This window comes from Erinaceus europaeus, chromosome 2 (assembly GCF_950295315.1).
Source record: "Erinaceus europaeus chromosome 2, mEriEur2.1, whole genome shotgun sequence".
Taxonomy (NCBI): Eukaryota; Metazoa; Chordata; class Mammalia; order Eulipotyphla; family Erinaceidae; genus Erinaceus; species Erinaceus europaeus.
The window spans coordinates 38,428,009-38,448,778 of record NC_080163.1 but is presented as its reverse complement, the minus strand read 5'-3'; the positions used below and the strand labels follow the sequence as shown (position 1 = coordinate 38,448,778).

The 20,770-nt window shown below is 44.3% G+C and overlaps 1 protein-coding gene across 2 annotated transcripts in view; it reads right to left on the bottom strand.

The window, feature by feature from the left end:
- Window positions 1-19,648, bottom strand: part of PCBD2 (pterin-4 alpha-carbinolamine dehydratase 2) — an 86,174-nt gene extending 66,526 nt beyond the window's left edge. The window contains exons 1-2 of one of the 2 annotated variants that reach the window (XM_007519898.3): window positions 19,431-19,600; window positions 15,019-15,150 (exon numbers count right to left, since the gene is read on the bottom strand). In XM_007519898.3, the coding sequence (XP_007519960.1) occupies window positions 15,019-15,150; window positions 19,431-19,514 (216 nt within the window). In that variant the 5' untranslated portion in view covers window positions 19,515-19,600. Of the gene's footprint in view, window positions 1-15,018; window positions 15,151-19,430 lie in introns of both variants that reach the window. The other variant, XM_060178293.1, reaches the window with a different exon arrangement.
- Between the last annotated feature and the right edge of the window lie 1,122 nt (window positions 19,649-20,770).

Here is a 20,770-nt window from a genome sequence, read left to right as displayed (position 1 = left end):
GACAGCTGAGGAAATTATATTTCTTGACTGTTTGACTTTTACAAAATACTCAGGATAAATTCCGTAAACAGAAGATTTAGTGTATGACTAAGGAAAAATGATGCAGTTAAAAGTCCATTTTTATTAAAGGACAGCATAATAACCACAACATTTTCACATTTCAGTGTGGTGTCATATTTGCATTTTGACACCTGTTTTACATTTCCCCTCGTCTATCTACTTCAAGTGTTTTACAAATACACCCCGAGTCTAAACCTAATGTATGACACAAAGAAGACTCCTTAGGTGTTAACTTTCTTACCCTTGTGGAGACCAACATGAAGATCCAGACTGCTGCTTACATCCGCATGGTCCTGCTAGGGCTCCCTAGAGTTTCAGTAATACTCCAAAATCAGCAGCACCATGAACATACCGCCAGGTATTTTTCATGAGCCTCTCAACTTTCAGGTAAAAAGTGTGCTAGAATGTGTCTCAACACTCCACTCCAATGATAACGATGGATAGTGTCTCATTTTATTTTTTTTAATATTGTATTTATTTATTCACTTTTGTTCCCCTTATTTTATTGCTGTAGTTATTGTTGTTATTGATATCGTCGTTATTGGATAGGACAGAGAGAAATGGAGAGAGGAGGGGAAGACAGAGAGGGGGAGAGAAAGACAGACTAGTCGCTTGTGAAGCGACTCCCCTGCAGGTGGGGAGCCAGGGGCTTGAACCCAGGATCCTGAAGCCAGTCCTTAAGCTTTGCGCCACGTGTGCTTAACCCACTGCGCTCCGCCCAACTCCCAGTGTCTCATTTTCTAATTGGCTGTGATTACTAAATTCATCAGTGGATCACTTTATAAATATTATATTTATATATTATATTTTGGTATTAAAAGCCTTTGACCTCACTAAGTGCTTCAAAATATTAACCAGAAGTCAATTATATTCCTAAATAGGGCAACAAAATGGGAAAAAATGGCCACCAAGAGCAGTGGATTCATAGTGCAGGCACTGAGCCCCAGCAATAAGCCTGGAGGGGGGAAAAATCCTAAAGAAAAAGCCAGGAGCCAGGAGCTCAACCAGTAGAGTGTGTGTCTTATCATGCATGAGGCGCTGGGTTTGAGTGTCAGTGCCACATAAGAGCACTATGGAAGACACAGGGGCAGGGGAGTGGCATCTATGGAAGGTGGAAGAGTGTTGAGACAGCTCTCTTCTCTAAATGTCTTTCTCTTCCTCTCTCCTCTGTAAATGAGGAATTTAAAAATTGGGCCCAAGAGGCCACCTAGCAGTATCACACATGAACAAGTATCTTAGCAAACTCTTTTGTGCTACACTAAAAACAAAACAAAAGGGGCTGGGTGGTGGCACACCTGGTTGAGCATGCATGTTACTATGTGCAAGGACCCAGGTTTGAGCCCCTGGTCCTCACCTGCAGGGGAAAAGCTTTGCAAGTGGTGAAGCAGAGCTACAGGTGTCTCTCTGTCTCTCTCCCTCTCTACCACCCTCTCCCCTCTTGATTTCTGACCGTCTCTATCCAGTAAATAAATAATTTTTAAATTAAAATAAATAAAAATAAAAACAAAAGAAATAGTCATCAATAAAATATTTTTATAGGGGCTAGGTGGTGGCGCACACATTATAGTGCACCTCGTCCCCACCTACAGGAGGAAAGCTTCACAAGTGCTCAAACAGTACTAAAGGTTTCTCACTTTCTCTCTGACTCTGTCTGCCCTTCCCTCTCAGTTTCTCTTTGTTTCTATCCAGAATAAATAAATATAGGAAGTAACAGTAACTTTTTTTTGCCTGCAGGTGACCCCACAACAGTAACAGTAACTTTCAACAGTTCTACATTAAGAGCTCTGGAGCACAAGAAAAGAAACATCGGACAAACCCCAAACTTAGATATGGTGCTACTGCTCCAAAACACACAGAACCCACCACCATTATTATCACCACAGCCTAGGGAATTGAGAAGTTCCCGCTCCAGCACCCACCCCAGCTCCAGAAATCTGTTTAGGTATTTACTTACTGAGGATAAGAGGGCTCTGAACTCCAACTCCATTGGGACCCAGAGGGAGAATAGGGAAAAGAGAAGGACATTTAGATGTAGTAATAGGGTTATGTGTAGTTTGGAAAGGAAGAGAAGATGGGACCTTAAAAAATAAAATTATGGGAGTCGGGCGGCAGCACAACAAGTTAAGCGCAGGTGGCGCTAAGCGCAAGGATAGGTTTAAGGATCCCGGTTCGAGCCCCCGGCTCCCCACCTGCAGGGAGTCACTCACAAGTGGTGAAGCAGGTCTGCAGGTGTCTCTCCTTCTCTCCCCCTCTCTATCCTTCCCTCCTCTCTCCATTTCTCTCTGTCCTATCCTTGAGAGCTTGTTTGGAGGTTCTAGCAAGGGAGCACAGCTACTCATATACCCTCAACCGAAGAAGGCCGGTCTCTGTTCTGGTAAGGCCGTCCTCCTCGACCGAGCTCGCAGCTTCGGGAGGGACACCCATGGAGCGGTGAGGGAGGACGGGGTCACCCGCCTAGCCAGCCCGATCAGCCAAATCAACCCTGGTGATCAATGGGGTGACAGATGTCGCAGCCAGATCACCCTCACATCCCTCTCTGTCCTATCCAACGAAATCAACAACAACAATAAAACAACATGGGCAACAAAAGGGAATAAATAACGAAATATTTTAAATAAATAATAAAATAAAATTATACAGAGTCAGGCAGTAGCACAGCGGGTTAAGTGCAGGTGGCACAAAGTGCAAGGGCAACGGAAGGATTCCAGTTCGAGCCCCTGGCTCCCCACCTGTAGGGGAGTCACTTCACAGGTCTGCAGGTGTCTGTCTTTCTCTTGCCCTCTCTGTCTTCCCCTCCTCCCTCCATTTCTCTCTGTCTTATCCAACAATGATGACATCAATAACAACAACAATAAAACAACAAGGGCAACAAAAGGGAATAAACAAATATTTTAAAATATATATTTATAAAAATAAATAAATAAAATTATAGTAATAATAATAAAGGTCAATTGTATACAAATGCATAGTTGTAGAAAGAATAGTTAACCCTTATCTATAACCTTAGGAAAATTATGTAGCTTACAATAGAGGGATTAGGGATTCAGAACTCTGGTGATATGGAATTATACCCCTATTGATATTTAATTTTGTAAATCAATATTAAATCACTAACAAAATTTTTTAAAATGATAATATTTACTCTGACTTATTTAGCAAGAGCAAAGCACCAGCTACTCCAGCCTATGTGGTAGCAGGGGTTACACCTGAGATTTCACACAGGCAAGTCCTACACTCTACCAGCTAAGTCACCTTCCCAGCCATTCCAGAAATCTTTTCATGCTGCAATTATAACAACTAAAATATGATAAGAAAGATACCAGGGAAAATAAACTGTGCACCTTACCCTGCAAGAAATATTACACTTTAATAGCTATTAGGCTGACCTATGAAAACTGTCATCGAGGGAGTTGGGCAGTGGGTTAAGCGCAAAAGGTGCAAAGCCAAGGACCGGCGTGAGGATCCCAAGGGAGTCGCTTCACAGGCGGTGAAGCAGGTCTGCAGGTGTCTTTCTCTCCCCCTCTGTCTTCCCCTCCTCTCTACATTTCTCTCTGTCCTATCCAACAACAACATTAATAACAACAAAAACAACTACAACAACAATGAAAAACAAGGGCAACAAAAGGGAAAATAAATTTTTTTAAAAAACTGTCATCTGACTCAAAGCTAGCTAATATGATTCCACCTAACAAAATAGAATGCTCTGCCTGGAAAAGTACAACCAAGATACATGAGCTCCCCCAGGAAATGCAGAGCATTGCAGTTCTTTCTCACAAACCTCAGTCCTTTCTCCTGAGTCAAGAGTGCTCTCCATTACCAACTGGAAACCCCTTATAGTCTCTACATGGAATTCTTCATTCACCCAAAAGGCACCAAGCCCAATTGGCTGTCCCATCATCCCTGTTTACCTATTCTTGACAATCCATGCTAAATGAGTAGCCAAGAGACAGAGAATGGGACAGGCTTCTCAGAGTGTAGTGCTACTGCCTAGGTAAGCAGCAGTGATTGTCTTGCAGGGCTCCACCTGCTGGTATCTGGTTTCCCAGGATTCACATTTTGCATGTATTTCTAAGTCATAAAAGTTTCCATTGGGGTTCGGGCGGTGGCGCAGTGGGTTAAGCGCACGTGGCGCAATGCGCAGGGACCGGCGTAAGGATCCAAGTTCGAGCCCCCGGCTCCCCACCTGCAGGGGAGTCGCTTCACAGGCGGTGAAGCAGGTCTGCAGGTGTCTATCTTTCTCTCCCCCTCTCTCTGTCTTCCCCTCCTCTCTCCATTTCTCTCTGTCCTATCCAACAACAAAGCAACGTCAACAATGGCCCGCAACGAGGCTGCAACAACTAGGGCAACAAAAGGGGAAAAATGGCCTCCAGGAGCGGTGGATTCATGGTGCAGGCACCGAGCCCAGCCATAACCCTGGAGGGAAAAAAAAAGTTTCCACTGAGGGAGTCAGGCGTTAGCGCAGCGGGCTAAGCGCAGGTGGCACTAAGCGCAAGGACCGGTAAGAATCCTGGTTTGAGCCCCTGGCTCCCCACCTGCAGGGGAGTCTTCGCAAGCAGTGAAGCAGGTCTGCAGGTATCTTTCTCTCCCCCTCTGTCTTCCCCTCCTCTCTCTATTTGTCTCTGTCCTATCTAACAACAACAATAATAACTACAACAATAAAAAACAACAAGGGCAACAAAAGGGAAAATAAATATTAAAAAAATAATTTAAAAAAAGTTTTCACTGATATTTAAAAAAAAATGCCGCTTATTCCCATACAAGACAATGTACAACAAAAATGTATCTTTATAGTCACACCCACACTTTTAATTGAAATTTTATTCTTTCAAAGCATACACTGTGCAGTTGCCAAACTCCCAAGAATAAGTTATATGTCATTTAGAGACCTCTCCCTCCTTAGGTCTACATGAGTAGAAAGAAAGCAAAACTTCTTTACAAATATCAGCCCCACCCTTCCTGAGTCCACGGACTCCAAGTATGGAAACTTCCTGTCCTGAGTTCCTGGCACTACCATGCTCTGACTGGTCCTGAAGTTTCACTGTCACCAACCCATGATACATTGCAGATACACTACTAACAAAGAGATACAGCAGGCAAACAGGTGGAAAAAAAAAATGTATGGCTATTTCATATGCTTATACTGTTAGAATTCTTTGGGAACTTTTTTGTAATCTCTGTTTTTAAATATATTCTATTTGGTTTATTTTAATGAGAGTGAGAAATACAGAGAGAAAGGTATATAGAGAGACCAGAGCACTGCTCAGCTCTGGCTTATGGTGATCCAGAGGATGAACCTGGGACATCAGAGCCTCAGGTACAAAATACTCTTTACATAACTACTATGCTTTCTCCTCATCCCTATTTGTAGTCTCTAAATAGTTTCATTCACCTGAGTTATCAAATGCACATGGAGAATTAGGAATTAACTATATCTTGAAATAAAATAAAAGCATCATTCTGGCACATACATGATGACAGAGGTTGAACCAGGGCCCCCATGCCTGAGTCTAACACTCAGTTCACTGTGTCCTCTCCCAGGTATCAAAAGTGTGTGTGTGTGTGTGTGTGTGTGTGTGTATGTGTGTGTCTTTATAGAGAGAGCCAGAAATCCAGAGATGGATGGGTGATGGAGATGGAGAGACACACCTCCAACACTGCTTCATCACTCAAAGCTTTTCCCCTGCAGGTGAGGAGTGGGGCTCAAACTTGGGTCCTTAAGCACTATAACATGTGCGCTCAACCAGGTGTGCCACCACCCAGCCCGCCTGAAACATTTTTTCTCATCCAGAGTAACTAAAAATATTTCTAACATGTATGGTCCACTTTCTTTTCATTCAAAGAAATCAACTCTGAAGCAAATTCATAATGCCATTTCACACATATAAGCAATTTAAACATGCAGTACGTAAGCAAGCATAATCTTACTCCTGAAGAGTAATTGTAAACAAAATGAAAACACTGTAAAGAACTAGAATGTTCATTCCAATTGAGCAAATGGAAAAAAAATTGTTGCTGAACCTATATTTAACAAGGTGTGTATGTATATATACATATATAAGTATGCACTCATATATGTAGCAGTCAGAAAAGTCATGACACATTTTTGTATAGAAAGGCATAAACAGGTCGGGCGGTGGCGCAGTGGGTTAAGCGCATGTGGCGCAAAGCGCAGGGACCGGCGTAAGGATCCCGGTTCGAGCCCCCGGCTCCCCACCTGCAGGGGAGTCGCTTCACAGGCGGTAAAGCAGGTCTGCGGGTGTCTATCTTTCTCTCCCCCTCTCTCTGTCTTCCCCTCCTCTCTCCATTTCTCTCTCTGTCCTATCCAACAACGAATTGCGTCAAAAAAAAAAAAAAAAGAAAGGCATAGAAATTGGTGTGTTGCACCAAAGTAGAAAACTCTGGGGAAGGAGGGAGGTGTTCATGTCCTGGAACATGATGGCAGAGGAAGACCTAGTGGGGGGCTGAATTGTTATGTGGAAAATTGGGAAATATTATGCATGTACAAACCACTGTATTTTACTGTCAACTGTAGATCATTAATCTACAAATAAAGAAATTTTAAAAATAAAAAAGGCATAGAAAAATGTCGACTTTTCAGACACCTCAATATTTATTAAGTACAGACATACACCTTTTACTATGTGTGAAGACCTGGGCTCAAGCCCCAAAAACCATCTGGTAGAACCATAAACAGCACAAACTCCACTGTTACCTCCAGTCTCCATCATCCCTTGCCTAGGCTGCTGTAATTTTTTTTTTTTTTTTTTTGCCTCCAGAGTTATTGCTGGGCTTCGTGCCTGCACCACGAATCCACTGCTCCTAGAAGCTATCTTTTCCATTTTTTTTTAACTTTATTTTTCCCTTTTGTTGCCCTTGTTGTTTATTGTCATTGTTGTTATTATTTCTGTCGTTGAATAGACAGAGAAAAATGGAGAGGGGAGGGGAAGATAGAGAAGGGGAGAGAAAGACAGACACCTGCAGACCCGCTGTGAAGCGACTCCCCTGCAGGTGGGGAGCCCGGGGCTTTAACCAGGATCCTGATGCCCGTCTGTGCGCTTTCTGCTATGTGCAATTAACACGCTGTGTCACCGCCCAGCTCCCTATCTTTTGCTTTTTGTTGCCCTTGTTGTTTATCGTTGTTGTTATTACTATTATTGTTATTGCTGTCATTGTTGAATAGGACAGAGAGAAATCAAGAGAGAAGGGGAAGACAGAGAGAAGAGAAAGAAAGACACCTGCAGACCTGCTTCACCACCTGTGAAGTGACCCCCCCCCACCGCCCTGCAGGTGGGGAGCCAGGACTCGAACCGGGATCCTTACCCTCTGTGCCACCGCCCAGCCCCCTGCATTGGCACGTTTTACAGCTCCAACAGCATCATATATAGTTGCCTGCTCATGTCTGTTTCCAGTGGACCAATCTGCATAAGCTTTTTGGAGTGAAACCAAGTCATGGCACTTTTCTACTTGAAATCCTCTAGTAGCTTTCCTTTACAGAACAGAATCTAAACTCTTTGCCATGCTGAGAAGACTGCAGTGCTCTGGCCCACGGTCATTGGTGGTGTTGCTATTGTTGATGTTTGTTCTGTTTTTATATCACTGGGGTTTTGACCTTTACAATTACACTGTTCCTGGTTGACTTTATCAGACAGAGAGGGAAAGATACCATAGCACTGAAGTTTTCCCTAGTATTGCAATGTTCCCCATGTTTGTGCTGGGTTCTTGAACCTGGGCTACCCTGCCAGGTAACCTCTCTCACCAGGCCCTTCTCTTTCTTTAGCCTCATCCTTTCTCTGTCCATTCAGAATACTGGCCTTCTGTCTCTTCCTTAATCTTTCTTCCTGTATTTTGTGCTTGCTATCCTTTCTGTATGGGATGTTCTTCCTTTGGGGCTTCCCATTTTGAGCCCCTTCACATTACTCAGGTCTTCAGATGTCTGCTTCGCAAAGTGGTTTTCCATATCACTCTACCCAGTGTGCTCACCCTGCATCACTCTCCATTCCAATATTCCACTTTATTCTTCATACCACTTATTACTACCCAAAATAACTTCTTTATTTTTATTGCATGTGCTATCAAAATAAGTGCATGTATTATCAGTTTGCTTATTGTCTATTTTCCCCACTAGAATAGAAGACACATAAGCTTGGATTAGTGCCTGGCACAAAATATGTTCAATGATTGCTGAGTTAATGAATAGTATTTTTACAATAAGCATTAAAATAATTTTTTTAAATCAACTGCATGTACACTGTGAGGACACCTGTGGAGATAGATTAAAAAAGAAAAAAGTAGCCAAAGAGATAGCTCACTGGGAAGGGCATGTGCCTTGTCATGTGCATGGCCCAGGAGAGTGCCACAGCCCCAAGGGAAGCTCTTGTATTGTGCTATTTGTGTCTCTCCTTCTCTCTCTGTCTCTGTCTCTGTCTATCTGAAAGTCAACCAAGAGCAATGAAACTATACATGTATGAGTCCCCAGCAACAGTAAAAGGAAGGAAGTCAGGAAGGGAAGAAAGGAGAGGAGGAGGGGAAAGGGAGGAAAAAAAGTGTGTGGGAAATAGCTCAACTGGAAGAGCTCAAGACTTAATATGCTGGGGCCAGGTGGTGGCACATCTGGTTGAACGCACATGTTCCAATGAGCAAGGACCCGAGTTAGAGCCCCCAGTCCCCACCTGCAGGGGGAAAACTTCACAAGTGGTGAAGTAGTGCTGCAGGGGTCTCTCTGTCTCTCACCTGCTGTATCTCTCCCTCCCCTCTTGATTTCTGACTGTCTCTATCCAATAAAGATAATAAAAAAAAGACAATATGCCTAAGGCTCCCAGTTCAAACCCCAACACCACAGGTATATACCAGAATGCTGCTCTAGCTCCTCTCTCTCTCTCTCTCTCTCTTTCTCTCTTTCCCACTTTCTTAAATGTGACTCTCCCTCTCATAAAATAAAGCTTTTTTAAAAATCTCTTTCATGAAAATAAAATCTTTTTTAAAAAGGCTGTAGATACTTATCACAGGGAGATGAGAAATTGTGCTCAATATGTCAATAACTGTACTGTAAATAAATTAAAGTGAATAAATAAAATAAGATGAAAAAAATTTTAATATTTATTTATTCCCTTTTGTTGCCCTCGTTGTTTTATTGTTGTAGTTGTTGTTGGATAGGACAGAGAGAAATGGAGAGAGGAGGGGAAGACAGAGGGGGAGAGAAAGATAGACACCTGCAGACCTGCTTCACCACCTATAAAGCGACTCCCCTGCAGGTGGGGAGCCAGGGGCTCAAATCAGGATCCTTACACAGGTCCCTGTGCTTTGCACCAGCTGCGCTACCACCCAACTCCCAAACAAAGTTTTAAGTAAGAAAGCAGCCCAAGAAGTGGCACTGAACAGTGGATGGGACACTGAACTCTCAAGTACGTGGTACTAAGTTCAATCGCTGGCACCTCATGTGCCAGAATGATGATGATTCTCTCTTCCTCCTCCTCTCTATCTCTCCTTAATAAATAAATCTTAACCAAAAAAAAATGAAAAGAAAAGAGAAGAAGAGAGGCCCAGGATGTGATGCAATGGTTAGAGTGCTGGACTTATAAGCACGAGGTAGAATTTCATCGCCAGCATCACATGTGCTAGGATGATAGTCTGGTTCTCTCTCTTCTCTTCTTCTTTCCCATTATAAAAATATTTATAATGGGAAAGTCCATCTTATTTGTGCTACCCTATGTTTTATACTACTATATTACATTATAATGTAAAAAAGTACTTTTTCTGTTTCTAAATGAAAGGTAAGTAAGACTCTGTCAAGGCCAAAGAGTCCCAACCTAAACATCAGCTGTGTGAAAGAGAAAGCAGCCCTTGACAGGTGGGAGCTGGCCCCAGGAGATCAAGTGGGCCTGTTGTTGCTAGGAGCTGGCCTGGCCCTCACCTTTAGGCCCTGGTGTTGAATATCAACATCAGCAGCAGAGAAGGCCACTCTGACCCTGATGGATTAAGACAAAAACAAGACTACTCTCGCTGACATCCCAAAAACCACAAAATAGCAAGCAACCCCTCTCCCAGTTAATAAGTGACTAATGCTTCTGTACTAAATTCAGCTTTGGCCCTGTTTTAACCTCCTATCCCTACAGATTACTTATTGAAATACTGGGTCACACAATTACCCATTTTCTGGTAGCTTTCAATTTAGTGCAAAGCCATGACTCACTCCTTAAAGATTCTCCAAACATTAACATAGTCCAAATCCTGTACTGAGTCCTTCTACCACCATTAGTGTAAACTATTAGGCGCCTTCCCCGCTATAAAATGGGGGGGAAAAGGGAGTAGATAGCACAATGGTTATACAAAGAGACTGTCATGATTGAGGCTCCAAAGTCCCAGGTTCAATCCCCTGCACCACTATAAGCCAGAGCTGATCAGTGCTCTAGTTAAAAAATAAATAAATAAGGTCCGGGAGGTGGCGCTGTGGATAAGGCTTTGGACTCTAAAGCATGAGGCCTGGAGTTCAATCCCCGGTAGCCATGTACCAGAGTGATGTCTGGTTCTTTCTCTCTCTCTCCTATCATTTCTCACAAATAAATAAACTCCTGAAGTAAATAAATGATAAATAAACAAATAAATGAAGGGCCAGGCAGTAGCACAGCCGGCAAGCACACATGGCACAAAGTGCAAGGACCGACATAAAAATGCCAGTTGGAGCCCCCCACTCCCCACCTGCAAGGGGGTCATTTCACAAGCGGTGAAACAGGTCTGCAGGTGTCTATCTTTCTCTCCCCTTTGTCTTCCCCTTCTCTCTCGATTTCTCTCTATCCTATGCAATAATGACAGCAATAAGAACAACAAAAATAACAAAAATGGGGGGGTTGGGCGGTAGTGCAATAGATAGATTAAAAAAGAAAAAAGTAGCCAAAGAGATAGCTCACTGGGAAGGGCATGTGCCTTGTCATGTGCATGGCCCAGGAGAGTGCCACAGCCCCAAGGGAAGCTCTTGTATTGTGCTATTTGTGTCTCTCCTTCTCTCTCTGTCTCTGTCTCTATCTGAAAGTCAAACAAGAGCAGTGAAATTATACATGTGAGTCCCCAGCAACAGCAAAAGGAAGGAAATCAGAGGAGGGGAAGAGGGTAAAGAAGAGGAGGGGACGGGGAGGGGAAAAAAGTGTGTGGGAAATAGCTCAACTGGAAGAGCTCAAGACTTAATATGCTGGGGCCGGGTGGTGCACACCAGGCAAGAAGCGCAAAGACCAGCATAAGGATCCCAGTTCGAGCCCCTGGCTCCCCATCTGCAGGGGAGTCACTTCACAAGTGGTGAAACAGGTCTGCAGGTGTCTTTCTCCCCCTCTCTGTCTTCCCGTCCTCTCTCCATTTCTCTCTCTCCTATCCAACAACAACATCAATGACAACAATAATAACCACAACAATGATTAAAAAAAAATAAGGGCAACAAAAAAGGGAAAAAAATTAATTAAATAAAATAAAAATAACGGAAACAATGATAAACAACAAGGGCAAAAAAAAAGGGAAAAATGGCCTCCAGGAGCAGTGGATTCATAGTGTAGGCACTGAGCCCCAGCAATAACCCTAGAAGCAAAAATAAATAAATAATTAAAAAAAAAAAAAAAAAAAGCAGCCTAGGAAGTGGTACAGTGCATGGGGCACTGGACTCTCAAGTATGTGGCACTAAATTCAATCCCTGGTACCTCATGTGCCAGAATGTTATTCTCTCCTCTTCTCCTTATCTCTCATTAATAAATAAATCTTAACAACAAAAAAAAAGGGGGGGAGGAGAAAAGGGCCCAGAATATGATGCAATGGTTAGAGTGCTGGACGTATACGCAGGTGGTACAGGATCTGTTTCCCAGCACCACAAACGCTAGAGTGATGTTCTGGTTCTAAATAAAATTTAAGAAAAAAAAAAAGAAAGAAATATCAAGAGGGCCAGGAGAGAGTCCACCTGGTAGAGAACACACTTTACCATGCCACTGTCCCCTAGTATGCATTCTCCCACCTACAATGAGCAACAAGTCCGACTTGTTTAAATATTTCTGTGTTTCTGGTAGTCTTTGGCTGATGGCCACAGAGACACAGATAGTTGTCATGACATCAGTTACAGGCAGAAGTCATAAGAGCTTGGCAGGAAACCTGATCCCAGGATTTAATCTGAGTGCTGGTTCTTTGAAAACATTCCCTGATTTTGATGGATTTTCCTGTCTGCTTCTTTCTCTTAAAAGCTAGGTAAAAGTGGGAAATATCTGGTTAATAAAACTGCTCCAAGGAATAATGCTATAATTAATCAAGGATGCCCTTACACAGGCTCCCTTTCCTCCCATTTCTGAAAGTCACCCCAAACATGAGGTCAGAGTGGGGCGAAAGGACTGACTGACTCATGAGCAGAGCCTGAGGCAACACAACTCAGTACTTTAAGCCACATGTTCAAGCCCAATAAATTAGTCTAGGCTTAAAGAAGTCAGGCTATACACATGTAAGAATTTTAATAAGCTTGGAAAATGCTACCTAGAGCTTATGTACGAGCTTACTGTACCAATGTGTTTCCCTGCCACCAGCTACAGAGTGCTAAGCTCCTGACAAGAGCTGTCGAGCATGTGGGGCAGCAAGGCCAAGAAGCAGGCTGCTTGGTCCAGGTTTCAGAGTAGAAGGCTGGCAGCCAGATAAATGAAGAACAGAATAAAGCACTGCAGTTCTGTGAAGCCAATGGCATTTACTAGAAAAACATGTCTACAGTTCCTTCAGTAGAAATCTAGCCCTCACATAACCTTCCAGAAGCTGGCAGTGTTATCAATGTCTATACTGATCAAATGCCTGTTTGTATCCATAACTGTGTTAGGCACAATAGTTATTTAAGCAAACATGGTCTTTGCCTTCAAAATGCTGACACCTAATATAAATAAAAACAGTAAATATGTCCAGAGTATTACCAAACTAAACAAACATGAAATAGTGAAAAGCTTTGACCTTACACAAAAGCAATGGAGTTAAGACCTGAAGGGTAAGTCATGGGAGATGGCTCTCAAAACAGGGTAGGGCCCTAATGGAATAGTTACCTGGTTAAGTTGGAGTTTCCAAGGGGAAAGTTAGCTTTTAAGAAAAGTTTCAAGTTGGGCTATTGGGCTTGGGGGAAATGAGCCAATCAGAGGACAGTGTGCAGTTTAGGAGATGAGGAGATGATTTAGCAACAGAAATACAACCACCACCAACAGGAATGCCTAGGAAAGGTTAGGGAAATAAATTAGAGGCAAAAAAAGAGAGAGAGAGAGACATCAATTGTTTTCTCCTTTCTGGTCAACAAAAAGCTCAAGCTTCTTTCTTTTTTTTTTTTTTTTTTTTTTCCTCCAGGGTTATTGCTGGGCTCGGTGCCTGCACCATGAATCCACCGCTCCTGGAGGCCATTTTTCCCCTTTTGTTGCCCTAGTTGTTGCAGCCTCGTTGCGGTTATTATTGCCGTTGTTGACGTTGCTTTGTTGTTGGATAGGACAGAGAGAAACGGAGAGAGGAGGGGAAGACAGAGAGAGAGGGGGAGAGAAAGATAGACACCTGCAGACCTGCTTCACCGCCTGTGAAGCGACTCCCCTGCAGGTGGGGAGCCGGGGGTTCGAACCGGGATCCTTACGCCGGTCCCTGCGCTCCTGGAGGCTATTTTTTTCCTTTTGTTGCCCTTGTTATTTATCCTTGCATTGTTATTATTATTACTACCGTTGGATAGGACAGAGAGAAATGGATAGAGGAGGGGAAGACAGAGAAGAGGAGAGAAAGATAGACACCTGCAGACCTGCTTCACCTGTGAAGAGACTCCCCTGCAGGTAGGGAGCCGGGGGCTCGAACAGGGATGCTCATTCTGGTCCTTGCTCTTTGCGCCACCTGCACTTAACCCACGGCACTACTGCCTGACTCCATTAAGCTTCTTTTTAATGTACTTAATATCTTAGCAGAAACTAAATATCATACCAGCAGAATGACACAAATCACCCTCTGTTCACTAGAGCTGAGAATCATCTGAATGGGTCACAGCAATAAGGACTGAAAAATGATCACTGAATTCTTAAGGAAGGGAGAATTTGGATCCTGGATCCACACAGAGCCAAGCAACCAGATGTATCAGTTATAGCTGCTGGAAAAATAGCTCAATTGGTAGAATGTGGGAACTGTATGCTTGAGCTTCCTAGTTTGATCCCAGGCACTGCAGCAAGTGGTACACTCATTTCTCTCTCCCTCTCTCTCTACCTCTCCCATCCTCTCTCATGTGAAACTATTTCATATGAAATAAATCTTTTAAAAAAAAAAAAAAAGGGAGTCTGGTGGTAGCACAGTGGGTTAAGTGCACGTGGCGCAAAGCTCAAGGACAGGCGTAAGGACCCCTGTTCAAGCTCCTGGTTCCCCACCTGCAGGGGAGTCGCTTCACAGGCGGTGAAGCAGGTCTGCAGGTGTCTATCTTTCTCTCCCCCCTCTGTCTTCCCCTCCTCTCTCCATTTATCTCTGTCCTATCCAACAACGACATCAATAACTACAACAATAAAACAATAAGGGCAACAAAAGGGAAAATATATTTAAAAAAAAAAAATTAAGGCCGGGTGGTGGCACACCTAGTTGAGCACACATGTTACAATGTGCAGTGACCTGGGCTCAAGCCCATCGTCCCCACCTGCAAGGGGAAAGCTTTACCAGTGGTAAGGCAGTGCTACAGTGTCTGTCTTTCTCTCTCATTTTCTATTTCCCACTACCCTCGCAATTTCTGGCCGTCTCCATCCAATAAATAAAGATATTTAAATAAAATGTTTTAAAGAATCTACAGGGTGGGGGTAGATAGCATAATGGTTATGCAAAGGGACTCTCATGCCTGAGGCTCCAAAGTCCCAGGTTCAATCCCCCACACCACCATAAATCAGAACTGGACAGTGCTCTGGTAAAATAAAGAATCTACAGAGATAAAAAGACCTGGTATTAGCAGAATTATGTGATAATTACCTGATTAAAATTTTTAAAGATGAACTCTTTGTAGACAGCATCTCTATCACTTAATTCCAACCAACCTGCTGCCGTAAGGTCAAGTATAACTTGGTTCCTCTCCTCTGCAGTCAACCAGTGAGCATCTGTTGACTAGGAAAAGAACACATTTAACATCTGAAGGGTAGTTTAGTTAAAAAATACTTACCCAGAGTTCTTTTCCTAATGCAAAGCAGAAAACTCTTAAGAACAAAAAATCTGGCCATCATTCCTTTGCTGTCAAAATCCAAATTTCTCAAAAGAGACAAAAACAAGACTAGCAGCCTAGAGGTGGTGCAGCAAATAAAACACTGGATTTTCAAGGGGTGTTTTTTTTAACAATTATTTTTATTTATGTATTTATTTATTTATTGGACAGACATTCAGAAATCAAGAGGGGTGGGGGAGATAGAGAGGAAGATAGAAACACTTGCAACACTGCTTCCTCACTCATGAAGCTTTCCCCCTGCAGGTGGAGGACCAGGGGCTGAAACCTGGTTCTGTGCGCACTGTAATGTGAGTGCTTAACCAGGTGCACCACCGCCTGGCCCCTGGAATGACTTTTCTTTTTTTTTTTTTTCTTTTTTTTTTACATTTATTTTCTCTTTTGTTGCCCTTGTTGTTTTTTATTGTTGCAGTAGTTATTGTTGTTATTGATGTCGTCATTGTTGGATAGGACAGAGAGAAATGGAGAGAGATGGGGGAAAGACAGAGAAGGGGAGAAAGGCACCAGCAGACCTGCTTCACTGCCTGTGAAGCGAACCCCCTGTAGGTGGGGAGCGAGGGACTCAAACCGGGATCCTTACACCGGTCCTTGCACTTCGCGGCACATGCATTTAACCCACTGCGCTACCGCCTGACTGCCTGGAATGACTTTTCTAAGTACCAGTTAGACTCCTTCCAGTCTAGCCAGAGCACTTGTCTTGCTCTCCTTGGTGATAAAATTCTTAAACCCCAGGGTCTATTTTCTTTTTTTTTTTTTCTTTCAATAATTATTTTTTTTAATGTGGTACCAGGGAAAGAACTCCAAGATTACACACGCAATGTGTATATACATATATGCATGCATGTATGTATGTATGTATGTATGTATATGATAATGGACTGCCTCTTTTTTTCCCCTATATTTTCAGACAGAGGGACCAAGGCATAGCTTCACCATCCATGGAGTTCTACCTGTTTTCATGCATGGGCCTGTCCAAGCTGCCAGGATCTAATTCTGGGTCTCAAACATGGAAGGCATGGTCTACCTGCTGTGGTACCTTCCAGACCCAGATTTGTTCTGTTTTATGGATATAGACAGAAGCTGAGAGGGAAGGGGGAGGTGAGGGGGGAGCAAGAGCAATGCTGCAGCTTTCTCTCCATCTCTTCCTCCCCCTCAACTTCTCTCTTGCCCTATCAAGAAAGGCAAAAAGGTCATTCAGAGCAGTGAATGTGTCATGCAGGCACCAAGCCCCAGCAATAACCCTGGTGGCAAAAAAGGAAGGGGGGGGGGGAAGATAACCTAAAATACTTATTAAACACTTTAATTTCTTAAGGTAACAGAGTATTAACAGAAAAGAAACAGAATTGGGTCTCAGTGGTGATGCACTTGGTTGAGTACATGTTAAAATGGCAAGGACCCTGGTTCAAGCCCCCATCTCTACCTGCAGGGGAAAAACTTCCAAGAGTGGTGCAACAGGACCTCAGGTGTCTTGTTTCTCTCCTTTTCTATCTCCCCCATCCTCTCAATTTCTCTTTCTCTATCAAATAAATAAAGATAAAAATATGTTTAAAAGAAATGAAATCATCTGTATAGACAATGGTTAGCTTCAAAAACAATTAACCATGCCAGGGGCAGCGCAGGGTTGATTCACCTAGAGTCCATGGAACACCCGTAGTGGTTGTCCAGCCGCCACTTCCAGGTATAGATCCATGGTAAGCCCTCAGCACTTACCACACACATCTGGGAGCAGGGATTATGTCTAGGGACATGAAACAGAATCATCTACACAGAAGAAAAAGCCCTTCTCTTCAAAAACCTTTGTGGTGGGCTTTTCTTTTCTGTAAGAGGGGGAAAAGCAGAGTAGACTGAGCCAGAAAAAAAAAAATTGGAGATAGTAAATTTGTTTTAAGAATTAGACTATGGGCAGAGGGTAGATAGCATAGTGGTTATGCAAACAGGCTCTCATGCCTGAAGCTCCAAAGTCCCAGGTTCAATCCTTGGCACCACCATAAACCAGAGCTGAACAGTCCTCTGGTTAAAAAAAAAAAAAAAAAAAAAGAGTCTGGCTGTAGCACAGCAGGTTAAGCACATGTGGTGCAAAGTGCAAGGACCGGCATGAGGATCGTGGTTCAAGCCCCCAACTCCCCACCTGCAGAGGAGTCGCTTCACAACCGGTGAAGCAGGTCTGCAGGTGTCTGTCTTTCTCTTCCCTTCTCTATCTTCCCCTCCTCTCTCCATTTCTCTCTGTCCTATCCAACAAAGAGGACATCAATAATAACAACAATAATAAAAACTACTACAGCAATGAAAAAACAGCAAGGGCAATAAAAGGGAAAACAAATTAATTAAATTTTTTTAATTTAAAAAATAAAGAAGAATTAGACTACTTTTAGCTGTGGGATGCAAAACAAACCACTTAGCTTCAAGGGACACCTGCACCTTCGAGTACAGGTAGGGATAACACATTATCTACTAGATAATATTATTTAAAGGCTTATAGAGATCTTAAACAGAATGGAACCCAGCACAGATCCTGACACTCAGCAGTCACTGAAACATATGTTTAGTCATTCCTCCCAGAACACTGTAATTTTACTTGGTTACCTGAAGTTGGGATAAAAGATACTCCTTGAGAGTAAACAATGAGCACTCAACTTGTATTCTCACCCAAAGCAAATAACTCTCTACCCATCACCCAACTTAATTTCTTCTATTAAAGCAGTCTAGTGGCAGGGGCTCAGCAGGTTAAGCACACATAGTTTTACAAGCAAGGTACCGGATTCAAGCCCGCCCCCCCCCCACTTGCAGCAGGTATGCTTCACGAGCAGTGAAGCAAGTCTGCAGATGTCTATAATTCTCTGTCCTAGAGAATAAAATGGGGGAAGAAAAAAAAGGCAGGCAAGAATGGTGGATTAGTAGCACCAGCAGAGCACCAGCGACTGGAGGCAAAAAGAAAGAAAGAAAGAAAGAAAGAAAGAAAGAAAGAAAGAAAGAAAGAAAGAAAGAAAGAAGAGAGGGAGGGAGGGAGGGAGGGAGGGAGGGAGGGAGGGAGGGAGGGAGGAAGGAAGGAAGGAAGGAAGGAAGGAAGGAAGGAAGAAAGAAAGAAAGAAAGAAAGAAAGAAAGAAAGAAAGAAAGAAAGAAAGAAAGAAAGAAAGAAAGAAAGAATTCTAGTGGCGGAGGAAATAGTTTAACTAGTAGAGTACCGGACTTGCATGTCTTGGGTTTCTCATCCCACGCCCCACTCAGCATGTACCAGAATGTTGCTCGGGCTTGCTCAAATGTTTCTCTCTTTCTCCCCCATAATATATAAAATAAATCTACAACAAAAAAGGATTCCAAACTATGAGAAGGCTCCAACAAGTAACTCAAGTGTTACTTGTTACAAGTATGAGCTGACTCCAACAAGTTAACTCAAGTTAGTTGAATGCCTCACTTCCCCACTAGGTGGTGCTGCAAGATAAAACTTTTCCTCCATACATAATTATATTTTCTTTCTTACCAGAGCACTACTCAGCTCTGGCTTATTTATGCTAGTGTGAGAGACTGAGCCTGGGACTTTGAAGCCTCAGACCTGAGGGTCTCTTTGCCTAAACATATATGCCCGTCTTGCCCGCCCAGAACATTGATTTCTATAGCAGGGAAAAGAGACGGAATGTCCCTGGCGAAAGGAGGGTGGGGTCGGGGTGGAAGGGGAAGAAGGATCCGTATGGCACGAAAAATAAAATAATTTATTAATAATTCTTTTTAAAAGTTCATAGCAAGACAGGTGAGGCACGTGAACACCCAGCCCCCAACCCCCAACCCCGTTTCCCGCGGGCGCGGAGACAGAGAAGATCCCGGCTCGCACCCAGCGTGCAGGTTAGCAGAAGTGACACGGGGGAACCTAACATTCAGATCATTTCGACAACTGCTTGTCATCCCTTCTTTTAAGGATTAAAATAAAGAAGAAGGAGGAGGAAAAAAAAAAAAAAGAAGGAGAAGCGAAACGTCCTCGTTCGTTTTCAGTTGACAATTTTGTAGACTTGAAGCCAAAGGGAAAACAGGAAGACCGTGCGGGGGACACCTGTCTCCCACGGGCGCCTCCGCCGAGGGGCCAAGCACTGAGGGGCCTGTCCGGGGCCCTGGCGCCCTTCGGCCAGAACCGCGGGGCCTCGCCCTCCTCCCGCACCGCGGTCCCTGGGGACTCACCATGGCTGCGAAGCTCGGGCTGCGACCCCGCAGCGCCCGGAGCAAGCACAGCGCCGCCCCCCGAGCCCCTATAGCTGCCGCCATGGCCGCTGGCTGAGGGCTGCCCGGCGCTCTGCCTGCCTGCAGCCCGCTGCCACGCCGCCTCTCCGGAGGGCCAGCCCGAAGCTGGGGGTCGTGCAGGCCACTACCAGCCGCGGGTCACGCCGCCCCGCACACCCACCCCCCACCCCACAGTCTGAGCTCCGCCTGGCCCCGGAAGGCTTCCCCCAGGAGCATCAACCCTGCTGGCAGCCAGGCGGGCAGGCCCCGCAGGACCCCGCAGGACCCCGCGCGCGGGTCTGACTTTGAGCCGCTCCGGGTGGCTGCGGCTCGTGATCTTCCTGCCTGTGCTGGGCAGCCGGCTGGATATAGGGCAAGACGTGGAGGCTCCGGTTCTGCTCATCAGTGTCCGGACCCTGGAGGCTGCAGACCAGCGGACGGTCTTGACTGCGCCTGGTTTTCTGCTGTTTGGGGCAAACGGTCCCACCAGAAGGTGGTGGGCAGGCCCGGGAAGAGTGTGCCAGATAAGATGGTTGAGTCTTAAAAAAAAAAAAAAAAAAAAAATGATGGAGGCCAGGTGGTAGCACCCCTGGTTAAGCACACACATTACAGTGCTCAAGGACCGGGGTTCAAGCCCCTGGTCCCTACCTGCAGGAGGAAACCTTTGCAAGTGGTGAAGCAGGTCTGCAGGCGTTTCTCTGTCTCTCTCCCTATCTTCCCCTTCCATCTCAATTTCTGACAGTCTATCCAATAAATAAAAATAACTTTTTAAAAATATTTTTATATTTATTTATTCCCTTTTGTTGCCCTTTTTTTACATTTATTTATTATTTTCCCTTTTGTTGCCCTTGTTTATCGTTGTTGTTATTGCTGTCATCGTTGTTGGATAGGACAGAGAGAAATGGAGAGAGGGGAAGACAGAGAGAGAGGGGGAGAGAAAGATAGACACCTGCGGACCTGCTTCACCGCCTATGAAGCGACTCCCCTGCAGGTGGGGAGCCGGGGGCTCGAACCGGGATCCTTATGCCGATCGTTGAGCTTTGCGCCACCTGCGCTTAACCCGCTGAGCTACGCCCGACTCCCAAAATAACTTTTAATAGATTATTTATTCCCTTTTGTTGCCCTTGTTTTATTGTTGTAGTTATTGTTGTTATGGATGCCGTCGTTGTTGTATAGGACAGAGAGAAATGGAGAGAGGAGGGGAAGACAGAGAGGAGGAGAGAAAGATAGACACCTGCAGACCTGCTTCACTGCTTGTGAAGCGACTCCCAGGCATGTGGGGAGCAGAGGCTTCAACCGGG